Here is a 17,949-nt window from a genome sequence, read left to right as displayed (position 1 = left end):
AAAGGCTCTAACAGAGACACAGACCAGGTGATAATTGGCATCAGAGATTGTGTAGGGATCATTTGTTACTGATGGGAAATTGGTGGAGGCCTTAGATGCTGGCATGTTTTAGGTGTTTAACAAATTGAATGAAGGAGATGGCACTTGAGCTGACACCTGGACCTGATGAAAATATTTAACCTGTATTTAGTGACTTTACCTTTTTTTTTTTTTTTTTGTCCTGGGTCTTCCTTGCTGCACATTAGCTTTCTCTTTTTGCAGGGAGTGGGAGCTACTCTTTGTTGTGGTTCTCTGGTTTCTCATTGCGGTGGCTTCTCTTGTTGCAGAGCATGGGCTCTGGGGCTCATGGGCTTCAGCAGTTGGGGCGCAGGGCTTAGTTGCTCTGTGGCATGTGGGATCTTCCCAGAGCAGGGTTCAAACCTGTGTCCCCTGCATTGGCAGACGGATTCTTAACCACTGGACCAAGCAGAGAAGTCCTATAGTGACTTTACTCAATTTTTTGTTATTTCAGTGTTTTAAAAAACGCAATTCCTAAGAATGTGACCATTAAAATTTCAGTTTACCCTTAACATGTACCTTTACCTCCAGTTCTAAGGAATTCACAGAGTATAAGGTCCAGTTTTTTCTTGAGTAATCAGGGAAGGGGAAATGATTATTCTTAGCATTTGTGAAATTCCAAATAAAGTCATTAACAGAGCTTGCTTGACCTTAGCCTCAGCTTGTACTGTCCAACACTAAATTTTTGACCCTTTAGCATGTCCTGTACTTTTGTTCCTTTCCTACATGGGTCAGAATATGGAGAAAAATAAATCAGCAAACTCCATGACCCTCTTTATTGGACCCTAATGTTTCCATTCCCTAATATCCTGCATGTATTAACACATTGTGACTTTCCTATTTTGTTGTCACTGACTTAGTTCAGGCTCTTATCTATCCAGTTATTTCCTGAATGTTTCCATGGATGTGGTGGAGAGCGCGCCCTTTCCTGAGTCAAGTTGTGCCATTGTCTGTCTACCCAAACTGTCAATGAATTCTTCCTTAAGTTGCTCTGAATTCAGCCTTTGCCTCTCATTTGTATCCTTGGCCCTTATTCTGCCTACGAGGTCTGTCACAGACTCTTTCATGGCAATTTCACCATATGTTCCTTGAGCTGGATCTTCTCTACGTGAAATATCCCAGACTGCTGGCCCAGAATTTGAGGTTAGAACCGAAACTCTAGTCAAATTAGCTTCAAGTGAGTTCAGTGCACTTTGGGAGCCTGTTATTCATCACCATTTTGTGGAACTTGGTGGAGGCCGTCTGTTGCTGACTGTAGTCTTTCCAGATAAGCTGGCAGGAGTGCTAGGTAGTGCCCTGTCCTGCGGAGCTCCTTAGGGTCCTGTTCAGTCATCCTTAGCCACCATTCTAAGCCACCATTGGACCCTAATGTGGGCCACCATTCTCTGCAAGTCACCTCTCAGGTACTAATAAGTAGTGAGGGCTAATAAATAAACTGGCAATCGAGGCAATGTGGCGTATTAGAAGGAGCAGCAAATGTGAAGTGAAGACCAGGATTCCAGTCCCAGCTATGTCACTTACTGGTGGGAGAAAACCACCAATCTAATTCATATACTGCGGGGATCACTATAATGACAACTTGACCTGTTTAATAATCCAAGTGTCTGAAAGCGCTTTGTAAAATGCAGTGTGCAAGTCACATATTAATGTTCATGTTTATTCTTAACATTGATAATATCGATAAAAGTAGAATATCTGTAATTTATAAAAATACAGGTCTGATAATAATTATAGGTAATAAAAGTGTGACATTATTATAGAGTATAATACAGACTTCAGAACAAAGCAGCTGTTTCTCTTAGAAGATTTAATTTGAGGATTTTCTAACCCTAGAGTGTCACCCCACAGATGTGCTAGTGGCAAGCTCACCGGCTTGCAGAGCCAGCTGGCTAACTTGGTGTCTTTCCTACCCCAATACTCTGCCAGAGCAGCTTTGGGGGCCTCTATAGGGACTCTGAGAGATTTCCCACACAAGAGGTGGTTTGCCCTCCATGCTGGGTTTATGAGATCATAGCCAAGGTAGTAAATTATAAGATGCTATAATTCACTTTCCATAGGTGGTCTTGGCTGCATTCCACAGCCTTTTGGCTGAATGATGGCTGATTTTGACACACTGGCACAAAGTCAAAAATTCAGCCCAGATGACTGGTTTGCCGAGTGATGAGCAATAGCATCAACAGATGAGCCATTTGGTTTTTCTTTGGAGGCCTTTTTTGTTCACTTCATGTGTGTTTAGCTTATAGTGTTCTGAGTATTTCTACAGTGATGGAGAAACAGTAATTGTAGATATTTTTCAGAGCTAGAGGTTAGAAATGGTGATTTGATATACTCTTGTCAAGCTTCTTAATATAATCGCTTTTTGTTGCCAGACACCAAAGTTGAGGGTAAGTTTTTTAACCTGAATTCAGGATTGCTCCCCCAATTAGCATGTCTAATGGTTGGCAGATTTTATGTGCTAAATTTCTGGCAGGGCTCTTTATGTGCATTTTATTATTAAAAAAAAAAAAAAACTGGCACTAATCTTGAGCCTAAAGAAACTTCATGTTTACCACAGCATTTCAAATACTATGTAAGAATTTGGCTCAGTTTCCCAAAGCACTCTAATTTTTTTTTTCCTCTTGGTTCCAGCACTCCTCAGTTCCACGGGATCCAAGCCAGGCAAATAATGGAAGCCAAGTGGTGCTTCATGTTTGCTGTGTAGATTCTGACAAATGTAGAGTAATTCTTCTATTCTTCAAAGCTGTTACATCTTTGGCTCCAGAACAATTGAGGTTGCCGGCTAAGCATTTAAAATCCTCTCATACTAAGATATAAACATATACGACTTTTCAATATTTTTTAAAAGAAAGAATGAATTGCAGCAAGTGTTTGCTACAATTTATGAAGCTTTGATGTTGAAATGTCATTTATTCATAAGTTTATGTTGCAGGGAGCTGTTTTAAAATACATGCTTGAATTGTGTGTATACAGTACAAACTACTTTGCATTCAGCTCTGCTATGTGGGTGGGTGTGTGTGTGTGTGTTGGTAGTGGCAGGTTAGTGTAGAGGATTGTTCTGCTATGTTTAAAAATTTAGCTTTCCTAGAACAGATGTTAGCATAATTAATTACTGCTTACTGAAAACTGCTGGCAAGAATGAATTACGTATCACTTAGTGTACCCCATTACACGCACTAGGGCATAGCTAGGGTAATTCTAAAGATGACTTCCCCAGATCTTGGCCCTGCACATCCACTCTCAGTTCTCCAATAATTGAAATTGAATTGTAAAATAATATTTCACTTAGTAATCTAGTAAGATTTAATTGGTCTGGTTGAAATATAGGAGAATTTTATCTTCAAAGTCAGTGGCAGAGGTAGAGTGTCTGACCATCATAACTTCAGAGCAGTTTCAGTAAAGGAATTAACAGACCGAGTCAGTTACTTCTGAAGCACAAAGTCAGTGTAACACAAGCATTTACACTTTGTTTGGCTGAAAATTTTGAAGTGGTCATTATTATGAAACATTCTAAAACTGAGGTACATGTTGTGGTAGATACTAAGAAATCTTTTTTAGAAACTGACCTAGTGGAAACAGTAACTAGAATCAGCTCAAGGAATTGCTAGTGTCTGAAACCTCACAACTAGACCAGATGATAGGATATGGCTACTTTGGCCCCATGGTATATGCCACAAGTATCTTTTTTAACTGGAATTAATGTAGGAGGTTTCTGAATTTGAGAAAGATACGGTCTCTGAGGGAACTCTATTTAATACATTTAAACGCTAATTTCTAAATTTAGCTAGATTCCTTTATGTTTTTTGGGGGGGTGGGGTCTTTGAATAAAAATTGTAGTTGTATAAATAATAGATATTCATCTGGTCTCCTTGGTTTCTTCCACTTATGTACCTCTTTCCCTCATGCCCTTTCTTGGAATCAAAGAATTCTAAGCAAACCCTGGTATTGTCCAAAGGACTTAAATGCCTAATGCATTTCTTATAAATTCTCATTTAGGCAAGCATAGATATTCAGATAGGCAAAGCCTAGAACCAATTTGAGTATATAGTCTTTTATAAATGTCTTATACATACTGTTCATAGCCAGGCAGTGGAAGTTTTCTTTATATTACAAAGTAGAATGGATATTGAGCCATTTAGTATTGTATCAGTAGTTCAGGTGAGAGTTGTGGGGGCTTAAGTTATCCAGCTGTTGCATTTACTCTCTACTTTTAACCTACAGACATAGACCAAGTAATTTTAATGACCCAAACATTAATTCCATCCTTTTAAATCAGCTTCAACTCCTTTTTAAAATTAATAGTTTAATATTCACTAGTAAACCAAAATCTTTTGTGGAACAAAGAGAATAAATGGGATTATAAAAAATTGATAAATCAATTTTTCATGTTTATAGAGGTGCAGAGATCATGACAGCAGATTTTGAATTAAGACTAGATTTCGAGAGTTAAATCAACCTCCCTCTTGAGTCAGTAGAAAGTATCTGTTAGCAGTTGTCTGTATGTTTTTATTAAAAAAATTTTTTTGTCCAGCTTTATTGAGATGTAGTTGACACACAGCACTGTATAAGTTTAAGGTGTATAGCATAATGATTTGATGTTCAGACATCATGAAATGACTGTGTTTTTAAATCAGTGTGTATGGTTTTTGTTTTTTTCATTTTTGTTAGCTGGATGCTATTATAAAAATTCTCTAAAATATTTCTGAAATGGTTGACTATTTTTAATTAAAATCATTACTTTTTCACTTTGAGGGGTTCTGGTTATTAATGCTTGTAAACATGAATAATCCCTTTTACTGGTCTAGTTTCCATATTCCTTCACCTTGAAACCGAAAGCAGATTAATCTTGAAATATCATTTTGGTTGCAATGAAGACAATCTTCCTCTCATTCATTGAAGGCTATTCCTGATAATGGAGACTGCAAAGCTCTTTGGAGACCCTATTGCTTTCTTCGCTCCTTCTGGGGCACCCTGTTAGCTACCTTGTAGCTACCTACAAGATATCAGCATGTCTTAGAAGGAAAGATTTCCGCCCCCTCAAATAAAAATTCTGTTGTTTGTGGGTCTCTTCTTTATGTTGCTGTATAAGTGAAGCTGAGACTCTTGGGAGCAGAAGCCAAGGCCCTTGAGAGAACTGTACCACTGGTCAGAAGCAGCCAAGGGCTGTAACAAGGTTGGTGTGGTCCAGCATTTTCACTTATTAAATGATCACTTTTTAAATTTAATCCTCAAATACAGACCATACAATTAGCCTTCAGTATCTGCAGATCAACCAGGGATTGGTGTGCTGATTAGGAGGACTGACTATACTGTGTCATTTTATAGAAGGGACTTGCGCATCCTCAGAATTTAGTATCTGTGGGGGTTGTGGAAGCAATTCTTAGTGGACACATAGGGACGACTGTACTGTGATTTTCTAGATATCTTCTGGCCCAGCACATGCTCTTCTTCAGTGCCTCCCCACTCCTGTCCCCTATTCCACCGGCTAATGAACACCTGCTCTCTTTGAAGTCCAGGCCTCAGCCAAGCAGCTCTCCCAGCCCTCTTCACAAATGATGCATCCTGTGCAAACATCTGTAAGGGCTCGTTTCAATCAGGATGTACTTCTCTGCCAACTACTCACCCTCCCACACTCGACTGTGTGAGCAACTCAGGCTCTGGGGCTGTCATTTGTCTCTATCTTTAGGTAGCACAGTACCCACATAATAGTAATACTTCTAGATAATTGCTAAAGGAATCTTCTTTATTTGTAATAAAGCAAAGAAATAAATAGTCTGTGTTGGCTTAAATGGAGACCATGTGTTATGTCAGCATGTTGTTTTAATTTTATTTTAACTTTTCTAGGGGCAACCAAGTCTTGTATCTTTGTCCGACTCTCTAATTATAGGGTTTGGCAGGAGTAGGGGCTAATGATTTGATGTTGAGTCAACTTTGAGCATGATAGCGGTAGTGGTTGGCCAGATAGCAATTTGTAAACTGGACAGCCATTTGAGATGCCATAACAGGAAGCTGACTGGAGTCAATGAATATTCTTCCAAAAGAAGTAGGGTTTAGTCATTGTTCACTTGAGTTTTTCTTCAAGGTTACATTGTAATGTTGACTGGAATTTTTGCCTCATTCTAGTGAATTCATTTCTCCTACCTCCCAAATATCCAACTATTGCCCTTTCTCAGGTAATGTCAGGGTAAATATAGTATCACCACAGCTATAATTACTTTTTCCTGTAATTATTTATGTATTGTTGGTTTTCCCCATTATTTTTACATTCCATGTGGCGGTGTCTATTAGGTTCACTTAAGTACTTCATGTATGGTAGGTACTTAAGACATATTTGGTGAATGCAATATGACCCTTAGTAATATATGTCACTGAAAGGTCACCAACTTTTCAAAGAGGCTTCAAGTTGTGCTTGTTCAGTTTTCCACAGCCTTGAATTAGAAGTCTTATTGATTTCCTATCACTTTAAAATTAAAGGTTGTATAGTGTCAGATTTCACAGTTCTCCATTATAGTGGAGAGGTGGAGGCCAATAAGTACTGTGTTGAAATACAGATTTAAAAAATAGAAAATACAGCTTATGTTTGACATGGTAAAGAGGACTGACCTTAAAATGGGGTGGTGTTTCATAAGCTTGTGAAGGTATTTTCAAAGAGTAGCTTGGTGCCTTCCTGTGAGAGTGGCATTAACCCACATAGACTAACCAGTCCACAGTGCCTGGGCATATTCATTTTGGGCCTGATTGCTCTACTAAATTGTACTGATGTGGAAGTAGCTTTAGGCCACTTGTTTTCAACTAAATGCTATATGGATGGGTAGAGGGGACATTTAAAATGTGTGCCAAGGCAGCTGGGTGATATTACATTACTATCCTAGGAATACTGAGGAGTGGTTATTTTTAGCTTTCACCTGAGCAAACATGACTCAGTTTGTTGACCTGAATCCATCCAGCCCCCTTCTTAAATACACAAACTATTAATCCCTAAAACCACGCTGGTGACTAACTGAGGCCTTCCTTATGTATAACTGTTGGTTAGTCAACTGTGGCTTGTTCAAAGGTTACAGATAATTTCAGCTTCTCCCATCTCATTCTTTTCTCTTACGATAAAATCTTTCACAATTCTAAAACAATTTAAGGACAGAAATCAGAGTTCTTTTGATTTTTAAACACTGTTTGGGGACCTGCGTAGTCACAATTTTGGCCATAGCTGATGAAAACACCTGCTACAGTAGGCAGCCAGCTAGTAGCTGTAGGCTTTGTTTCTGGTTTACATCGATATGCTTTCTACTTAAGAAACACCTGGAAATTCACTTTTAGCTGGAATAGGAAGTTGTCTTGAACTGTAAATATATTATTCAGGAAACATTATTCTGTTTAACTATCAGAATCTGTTTACTTTTTCAAACAAGTGTTTTCCCTTTTGAGCACTCCTAGAAATGGAAAATGTTGAATTATCTTCAGGTTTTTAAAGTTATGCAGAAGGTTTTTTTAGACTAGATTTATTCAAGTGGAGAAAAATACTTGTGATTCTCATGTAGCTTGGGATGCACTTGTGGCTTCTCCAAGTTATGATGTTTATGAAAATATTAGTATTCCTGGGATATTTTTCTCTATGTGAGAAACACTAGACTAATGAAAGAATGAAAATAATTCAGGCTGCTACAAAGGCAGGCGTTCACCATGTCCATTAAAAATGCAGGCTTTGTGCCTGTAAAGTGTTCAGCTTCTCTGTTATTAAAGTTTGGAATGTGGCTTTGGAGGTTAAGTAGAAACTCAGATAGTTATTTTTCATTTTGGTCTAAGAAGAGAGTGACTTGTTTTTCAAAAGGATTAAAAAAAAAGAAATGAAAAAAGGTTAGGTTCATTTTGGAAGAATAGAAGTTTTAAAATGTAGTAACTATTTTCTGCAGTAAATAGTCAGTTTGAGTGTGTTAGCCAAAAATAGAATTCATGACTTTTGTCTCCCTGTTTATACCTCTAACCACATTAAAAGGAGTTTAGTCAAATGTGCCACTTGGTCTTTGTAATGTTGGTGGGCTATTTAGCTGAGTCAGGATGACCAGAGTTTGATCGATTCATATCTCTAATAAAAAGATGTCTGATTTCAGATGGATTAGGTATAAAAGGTCTTCATGATACATTTTGAGTTGTAAAGAAAAACTTTTCTGGTTTGAATTAGTGACAGCTCTGTGTTGCAGTATTCAGGATACTGCATTGAAGGACTTAATGGGTAGAGTTCAGCAATGCTTTGTTTTCTGATAAGTTTCAGTAGGCATTATCCCAACTTTCTGGGAATATAGTGTTTTACTACTCAAAATTTACCATTAGGATGGATATTTAGGGATAGAAAAATGTGTATTTGAGTATTAGAAGTAGGGCAAAGTATTAATAAATAATACACACTCTTTAGTCATAAATGATTTTTTTCTCTTACTTTACATATTCCTCTAGTTGCTATTTGATCTCTTCCAAATAAGAGATGATTTCTGTTCATTGTCTAAAAGCACAGTAGGTCAAGTATCGTATGTACCAAATTAAACATATTTAAACCATGAACATAAACCATAATTTATGTTTTCCTTTCACTACTTTCAGAGAAAAGTTTTATAAATATTTTTAAATATATTGTCAAAGGATCTCCATGAAGAAAACAATGAAAATTTTCAGAGATATCAAAATGGACTCCATGGGTGGAAAAACTAAGTGTTGGGAAAGGAGGCTGACTTTGTCCACATTAATTTATAGAGTTAATCTAATTTCAGTCAAATCCAGCAAAAGATACAAATATTAGGTGGAGTAGGGGAGGGGTTTTACTCTATCAGATATTTATATAAACCATCCATTTACAAGATTTAAAATCATGTTGGTTGGGCCATGAATTTAAAGCTCAATACATGGAAAAAGAGAAAAAAGTACAGTAATGGAATAGAGTAGGTTGTCCAGAAAAAATCTGTTGGTAAACATAAGACAAAGGTGCTGTCATAAATCAACAAAAAAAAAGCATTTGTTCAGTAAGGAATAATTTAAAGATTTAGAAACATAAAACTAGATTTTCACCTCATCCCTTGTAGCAAACCAAATTTCAAGTGGATCAACTAAGCAATTTTTAAAAAATGAAAGTAATAAAGGTGATGACTGAATCTGGAAATTTGAAAATCTCTCTATATACAAAAGAGTGGAAAAAATATAAAGGAGAGATTATATATGAAATCTGGAACTTCTCTGTAGTATTAAAATATGCCATAAACAAATTAAGGCAGCAGATGGAAGAGCTGAGGTAAATTACTAACAAAACATATTAGGCAAAGAATTATTCTTATTTACAGACAAACTTTTTGGACCAAGGGGCTTGGGTGTATGTAAACTAAATTGGTATATCACATGATTATTTTGCAACCACTAGATGAAAATTTTTAATTATATAGAAAATACATATAACAGCTAAAATTTTGTATTTTTTCATGTACTTTTAAGCACTGTTCTGAATGCTTTTCATATGTTAACTTGTTTAATGTATATAGTGACTCAGAGTTAGTTGCTACTGATTGCCGTTTAAGAGATAGTAAAAGTAATACACACACAGGTTTAGAAATTCACCCCTAACTTTGCTAGCTTGAATTAATGGTGGCACAACCAGAAATGACAGAGCCAGGCAGGTTGGCTCCACAGGTTGTGTTATTTACCACTGTGCTACTTTGCTTTGCTAAGTGAATAGAAAAGAAAACTCTACAAAACTATGTACGGTGTGACCCTATTTTATAAAAACATGTTAATATTATTATGTATGTTAAACTTATACAAATTAATTCCTCTATGAATTTTTATCTACGTATACACTTGATAGAAAAAAACATAATATTTTGATATTTTTACAGCAGTGGTTCCTTCTCTCAAATAGGATTTTGGGTAAATGTCGTTTTGAACTTCAACATTTCTGTAGTTTGCAAATTTTCTTTTATAGTGATATGGCCATTTTATAATTACAAAATTGTGTTGTTAATGGTCTATCAAATTAAATGATGCCTCTCAAAATGTAGGGATCATATTTTAGTATATCCTTCAAGTGTCAAGTTGGTATTTGGGTTCCCACTCTCTGATAGGTACCTTCAATGGGATCCCAAGGTCAAAATAATTCTTTCTCTCAATCAAAAGATGTGTTGTAAAATTTCAGAGTGTAGAAAAGCCTCAGAAACCAACCATCAGCCAGCTTATGAGGATCCTGAAGCGATATGCTTTGTTTAACCAATTTATTCCAAATTACCCAAGAGTAAGTCATTCGACCATGCCTCAGACCCCAGGTTTCCTGACTTCAGACACTGTGTTCTGTGAAGCCCCAGTGCCCTCCAAGCCTTCAAGCAGGTGAAAGTGAAGCATAGTTGATTCTTGTGACATTTGTTTGGTGTGAGGAGGTAACGAAACAAAACTGGCTACACATATTTTCAATCACCAGTTATTTATTGAAAGAATACAATGAGAAGGCTCTCGGGTATACTTTATGACACCTCTAGAGATCACTGAAGGATCCTCACCTGGATTTGGGAGATCCCTTGGTATTAATAGGGCTTCCAGGTAGCTCAGTTGGTAAAAAATCCGCCTGCAATGCAGGAGACCCTGATTTGATTCCTGCTGGAGAAGGGATAGGCTACCCACTCCAGTATTTTGGGGCTTTCCTGGTGGCTCAGCTGGTAAAGAGTCTGCCTGCAATGCAGGAGACCTGCGTTTGATCCCTGGGTTGGGAAGATCCCCTGGAGAAAGGAAAGGCTACCCACTCCACTCTTCTGGCCTAGAGAATTCCATGGAGTGTATAGTCCATGGGGGTCACAAAGAGTTGGACACGACTGAGCAACTTTTACTCACTTGGTATTAATAGGTTTCCCTGGTGGCTCAGACAGTAAAGAATATGCCTGCAACTCAGAGGCCAGGCTGTGTTCCTGAATTGGGAAGATCCCCTGGAGAAAGAAAATCTTACCTGGAGAATTTCATGGAGAGAGGAGCCTGATGGACTATAGTCCATGGGAGTCACAAAGAGCTGGATACAACTGAGCAACTAACGCTTGGTATTAATGAGCCTGAAGTTATGGAAGGCAGGGTCAAAAATGGAGAGAGGACAGTAGTGAAAAGAATGTCAGCCAGAATTAGGCACTTACATGGATGATTCTTCTAAAACAGAAAAACATTCTCTTTTCAGCTCCAGGACCCACAACGGCAGTATCCTACATGTCAGTGAAATGCGTGGATGTCCGTAAAAACCATCACAAGGCAAAATGGTTAATGCCTTGGGGACCCAACCAATGTGACAAGATCCGAGACATCGAGGAAGCGATTCCAAGGGAAATTGAAGCCAATGACATTGTGTTTTCTGTCCACATCCCCCTCCCTTCCATGGAGATGAGTCCTTGGTTCCAGTTCATGCTATTTATCCTGCAGCTGGACATTGCATTCAAGCTGAACAACCAAATCAGTAAGTGCACTCTCCCTACCCCTCTCCTGTCTTGAGGAATTTCGCTTTTCAGCCTTTTCAGAGCCAGTTGTAATAGGCGTGAAATAATAGTGTTACTGGTGACGATTATTGACTGCTTTCTACTTACTAGATGCGTTTCTGAGTACTCTACCTGAATTAACCCATTTTATTTTCCCACCAGTTCCTAAAGGTGGGTCTTATTTCACTTTCTGGAGAGAAAACTCAGGCATCAGTGAGGTTGCCCAAAGTCAGAAGGCCAGAGAGTGGAAGGGCTGGAATTCAAAGCCAGGCAGCCTGGCTTAGGAGCCCTGCTCTAGCCAAGCTCCCTTGCCTTAGTGTCACAAGGAAGCTCACCCCCGTGGAGTGATTTGAGAATTTCTGAAAGGTCCCATGTTTCCAAATGTCTTTTCTGGTGAGGCTTTGAATTAAGCCATTGCCTAAGAAAAATATACCTGTCAAAATGGGAGCACCAACCCAGGAGCTCCCGTTTTCCCATAAAATCAGGTTATTTTTCTAGTTGGCTCAGCTGTGATTCAAGACTCTGAGGACATGAGGTACAGTAGCATTTTGTGAGGGGGAGATTGGTGATTTTTGAGAGGCAGATTCACTTGTGACATCTGGGGATAGTAATAGGGAATTTGTCCATGGATTAGAGCACTTTTTTAAATTCTCATTTTCTTGTATCAGAAATTATTGTGATACATAATTATATTAATTTTACTCCACTTAGGTGTTAGAACAGTATATATGCCTGATTGACATTTTATCTGGAACAGATTATGCTGAGATCATTTTTCAAAATGTAATTCTATCCCTAATTCTTTCAATCTCTTACTCATTAATTCAGACTGTTTTTGAGTACCCACTGCTACCACACATAGAACTGATGGCTGGACATGTAGATACATATGAAGACCCTGTCCTTCAAGGGGCTTACAGTGGAGATGCCAGGCAAATAATCAGTCATTACAGTACAGTGTCCAAGGTGTGCCCAGGAGCTGTGGGAGTATGAAGAGAAGGCTTTAGAGCAGAGAAAGGAAAGTCTGCCTTGGCATACACGCATACTTGTGTGTGTGTAGAGGTGAGCAGGCAGATCTTCGAGGTGAGCATTAAAGAGTGAAAATTCTGACAAGGAATTGGAGATGAGGGTGGGTGCAAGTGGAAGATCATTTTCTCTTCATTTAGTTTATTTATTTATTTTAGATTTCTCTCTGTTTTTTGGCTATGCTGCATCTTAGTTGTGGGATGTGGGGTCTTCAATCTTTGTTGCAGCATGCAGGATCTTTATTTGTGGCATGCGGGATTTAATTCCCTGATCAGGGATCACACCTGGGCCCACTGCATTGGGAGTGCAGTGTCTTAGCCACTGAACCACCAGAGAAGTCCCTGGAAGAGCATTTTAGCTAGAAGGAGTGGTTGATGTGCACCTGGACCTTCATATTAATAACAGCCTGACACATTCAAGTGGTACTTCCTGTGTCCCTACTCTCTTGCCTCTTGACTTGCTTGCTCATTCATCGCCTGTGTAATGCGTTTATTCATTCAAACTTACCAAGTTTCAACCATGTGTTAAGTACTAGATACAGAAGATACAAGATTGAAGAAATCACTAGGGAAGAAATGGTTGAGAAACAGACAAACATATGATTAAGAAAGCTAAGTGCTATAATGAGAGGACTATACAGTATAATGTTTGAGTTTCAGGAAGGGAAATTTGCTATGAGGTTAAAAACGGAGACTAAAACTAATGTGTATACCTTGAGGTTTGGGTTTTTGTATTCCTAGTTCCCAGAATGTATTCAAGAAAAGGAGAATTAGCATCATTAGAGGAGCCATGGGAAGCTAACACGGGTAGATTAACTGATTTCTGTTCTGATGTGAAGGTCAAGGACACAGTACTTTGTTATCTGGGCTGGTTGCCTGTTGTGTATTTCCATATAATGTTCCCAGACAGACTCCTTAACTCCAAGGGTGAAGGAAATGATTTACTCTGTAATAGGAATTAAATAATTGCTCTGTATTGGCTGTATTAGTGCTGGGTAACAAATTATCCTAAAATTTAGCAGCATAAATCAATAAACATGTATCATCTCCCTGTTTCTCTGGGTCAGGAATCTGGGCACAGATTAACTTGGGAGTCTCTGGCTGACTCTTCTGAGGTTGCAGTCAAGCTGTTGGTCTGGTCTACAGTCTCATCAGAAAGTTGAAGCCTCAACCGAGCTTGCGACTGGCATCTGAAGAGAGGGACAGTTTTGTGAGGCTGAGCCCTTTACCTGTGGAATCTGATGTTATCTCTGGGTAGATAGTGGTGTCAGAATTATTGGATGTGTGGGAAATTACACCCTCCATCCTAACTGGTGGTCAGAACCTATTACATATCTGAATAACTTCACAGAGGAATTGCTTCCCGTCATATATTAAATCTAAACATCAAAAATATCTGTGTTGATGAGGCTTTAACTAAAACACTGCTATATGTAAATGAAATGTGAATGCATTGTATGTTTTTTTTCCCCCAAGTACATCTTCAGGTTCCAAAATACATTTTATCTTCATCTAGAAAAAGAGTGGACTAAAGATTCTTAAACAACATCCTTTAATTTCTTGTAACGTAAAGATCTGTACTTAACAGGGACACACTAAAATTCTAATAAGATGGACAACTAACAGCTGCTTCAATAAATAAACTGGAACCATCAATAAAACCAAATTGATCAAAAAATTCTTATTTTGAGCAGTAGCTCTGATGGGGCCTGTTGACTTTAATTTGAAAATGTTATATGTTGGGTTCATGAGAATATTCTTTCCTTAAGTGCATTTTCTTTACCATTTGCTAATGGACACTAAAGAGGAAATCAGTTAAAGAGGGATGGTATGCCTTTGCTGAGTTATATAGACATATGCATATAATAATATTTATGGGACATAGGAGGTCTAGGTTTCCCCCCGATCCTTATATTAAAGAGTATGTGCAGCCTCCTGTCTGCTTTTTACATTTTATCATTGTTTGAATGCCTTTCTGATAGCAGTATGTAGGGCAGAAGAAAAAAGATTGGGAATGTGGTTAATAAGATCCTATTATATGTGGATGACTTTCTGTTTATTAAAGATTTAGTGCTAGCAATATTACCTCAAATGGAAGGAAAAGTCAGGACCAATCCTGTTTTTTCTTTAAGCTTTCCTAGGCAATCTATGAAATGAGTTTCAGATTTCAAATAATAAGAGATTTCACACCTGGACTATTAAAGTTAGGATTTTAGACACACATGCAGAGTGTTCATGTATCTCTTAAGGGTCTTTGAGCAGACAAAATAATCAAAGGACTATATATTTTACGTGACACTTAGTCATTTGGAGCTAAATCGTTTATTCCTTTTAAACTTTCAGTTTAAGATGATACAGATTTTGGCTAGGATTTGAGATCTTGACTATCCCTCAGAAACTGAATAAGCATTGACATTTACTTTAAAAACTGGTCATCGTTTCATCAATTCCAAGATTTCATCAGACGCACGTCTTGAAAGTGAACGTGCAAGTTGTTCAGTCACGTCCGGCTCCATGCGACTCTATGGACTTTACGGTCCATGGAATTCTCCAGGCAAGAATACTGGCATGGGTAGCCTATCCCTTCTCCAGGAGATCTTCCTGACCCAGGAATTGAACTAGGGTCTCCTGCATTGCAGGCGGATTCTTTACCAACTGAGCTATTAGGGAATCTCTATGTCTTTGGAGGGGGAAATAATGATATTATAATTTATAGTAATAAAAGTGTTTAGAGAATGTGTATATTTTATTTGAGAAAGATATTCCACGTTTGTTATACAAAATAAGTATACTTGAAAGAGCAGTATTAAACAGAATTCCTACTTTCATTTTTTTTTTAAAAAATTTATTTGCTGTGCTATACAGCACTGCATTTGGGATCTTAATTCTCTGACCAGGGATTGAACCTGCATCCCCTGCATCCCTGCATTTGGAAGCACATGGTCTTAACCCCTGGGTCCCCGAGGAAGTCCCCCTACTTTGATTTTTTAAAAACAAACATTTAAATAACCTACTACTGTCATTCATTGCTAAGTATGAAAAGTAGTAACCAGTCCAACTTGTAAATGGTGATAGTTTTAAAAGGGCTTTCCTGATAGCTCAGTTGGTAAAGAAACCTCCTGCAATGCAGAAGACCCTGGTTTGATTCCTGGGTCAGGAAGATCTGCTAGAGAAAGGATAGGCTGTCCACTCCAGTATTCTTGGGCTTCGCTTGTGGCTCAGATGGTAAAGAATCTGCCTGCAATGCAGGAGACCTGGGTTGAGAAGATCCCCTGGAGAAGGAAAAGGCTGCCCACTCCATTATTCTGGCCTGGAGAATTCCATGGACTGTATAGTCCATTGGGTTGCAAAGACATGACTGAGCAACTTTCATTTTTAAAACAATAGTCTGCAAGAACTGGGAAGGGAAAGCCACTCAAAGAGAATCTAGAGACTTCTAGATACTTGGAAACTGTTGTTTAATTGCTTAGTCCTGTCCGACTGTTTGCAATCCCATTGACTGTAGGCTGCCAGACTCTACTGTCCATGGAATTTCCCAGGAGAGAATACTGGAATGGGTTGCCATTTTCTTCTCCAGGGGATCTTCCTGATCCAGGGATCGAACCCATGTCTCCTGTGTCTCCTGCATTAGCAGGCAGATTTTTTTCTACTAACACCACCTGGGAAATTGGACTGTTCAGTAAATGCCAACTCAAGGTGACTCTCTGTGTCTCATCTGTGGATACTGAGGGCCTATTGAACTGTTCTGTATAGGTGACTTGAGCATCCATAACTTTTGGTATCCACTGGGTGGGGATTTGGGGGTGGCGGGTGGTCCTAGAACCAATCTCCTGTGGATAATGAGGGATGACTGTACGAATTCTGAGCAGTCCTGTCTGTTGAAATCTGTGTTTGGGTCAGTGGTTGACTTTTACCTAAACATTTCAGAGGCATGGGATTAATGTGTTTGTCAGGACACAAACATGGTACTTCTTTAGAGCTGAAAAGGACAGAGGACTTCAGTTTTTTCTCTGGAGAGTTAGAAAATGGAGGGAGTGTGAGTAGACTAAAAAATGTCGGGAAAAAGTCAGCCTAAACACCTGGTGTCTGGATGGTTAATCTCTGGAAAAAAACGAATGTTTATCTATGTGATGGGCTTAGATTGTTCTGTAACAACAAATTATTTTATTTGAAAATATCATCTAGAGTGGATGTATACCTTTCTTTTTATGGTGTTTTATCAATCCCTCAATTTACACAGATATTTTAAAAATGCAGGTTTGGGATGGCCAAAATGGTACTCGCTTGTAACGTAATATCACTCTACTGATTACAACTGCCAGTCACATACTTAGCATAACCTCAGATTCTCTATGGGGCTTCTTTTGAAGAGCTTGGGTGCTGAGACCAAAGGAAAAGGTATTTATTTATTTTTTCAACATGTGTCTACCCAGCTTTCAAATTTTCTGTTGAAATAGAAGCACTGAAATTCATTGGCAGAAAGCATCAGGATGATTTGATCTGTCTTTAGCAGTAAATCTAGGATTTTCAGATGTCTAAAAAACTCTTTGGCTGAAGAAGTCCTGATAAATGGTGTGGATGGGGAAAGCCAGGGTATTTATTCTGTTCTTAGGTAATGAAGTCATTATGTTTTGCCTTGAGCCCTATGCTGTACTCTGCAATTGAGCACTGTCTTAACTTGTTTCACTTTTGCAATTGACTACATTGAAATGATCAAATTATTTCTCTAACAAGTGATTTTTCTTTTCTTAAACTGAAAATATTTCTTTGAAATATTTCTAGTAAAAATATAGAACAACATTATTACCCAGTCATTTTTCACGTTAGATGTCTGAGTGTCCTGGGAGAAAATTGCCTAACTTTTTATGAAATGATTGTACTCTTTCATTTGTGTAGCTTGTTACAGAATATTAGGTAGACACCAGATGAAGATAATTAAGATAAAGGAACAATCTACTGACTGTGAAAAATGAACTGTCACTTTATCTAAAATGATTGGGGCAGATTTATAGAAGGGAAAAGATGGAATCCTTTTGTGACTTTATTGTTGACCATCAGCAAGAGTTGTGGTTCTTAATTCTGTATTTTCGGATGCTTCTTGGGAAGAGTCCACAAAGAGAGCTTAACGGAGCAGAGGATTCTCTACACCATAAAACTGTAACTGCTGTGATGGAGCAGACTGTTGGTAATATGGTATCCACACAGCAGGAATTCCATGCTTCATCAGCTTATCCTCTTTAACAAACTATGTTGAAGCAAGTCACTGAGAAGAAATCTAATTCTACCCTCCCACTCCCATTCCACCACCTTCCCTAAAAGAGACTTCTTTGGTTTATGACTATGTTACAGTCTGAGTGGATAGTTTTTATTATAGGCTAGTGACACCAAGAGTT

At 38.2% G+C, this 17,949-nt stretch overlaps 1 protein-coding gene across 1 annotated transcript in view; it reads left to right on the top strand.

The window, feature by feature from the left end:
- Window positions 1-17,949, top strand: part of WLS (Wnt ligand secretion mediator) — a 116,384-nt gene that overhangs the window by 29,501 nt on the left and 68,934 nt on the right. Inside the window, exon 2 of the mRNA XM_069564179.1 lies at window positions 11,240-11,512. Within this exon, the coding sequence (XP_069420280.1) occupies window positions 11,240-11,512 (273 nt within the window). The remainder of the gene's footprint in view (window positions 1-11,239; window positions 11,513-17,949) is intronic.

The sequence above is a fragment of the Ovis canadensis genome, chromosome 1 (assembly GCF_042477335.2).
Source record: "Ovis canadensis isolate MfBH-ARS-UI-01 breed Bighorn chromosome 1, ARS-UI_OviCan_v2, whole genome shotgun sequence".
NCBI classification, from domain to species: domain Eukaryota; kingdom Metazoa; phylum Chordata; class Mammalia; order Artiodactyla; family Bovidae; genus Ovis; species Ovis canadensis.
This window is presented reverse-complemented; position numbering and strand designations above follow the sequence as displayed.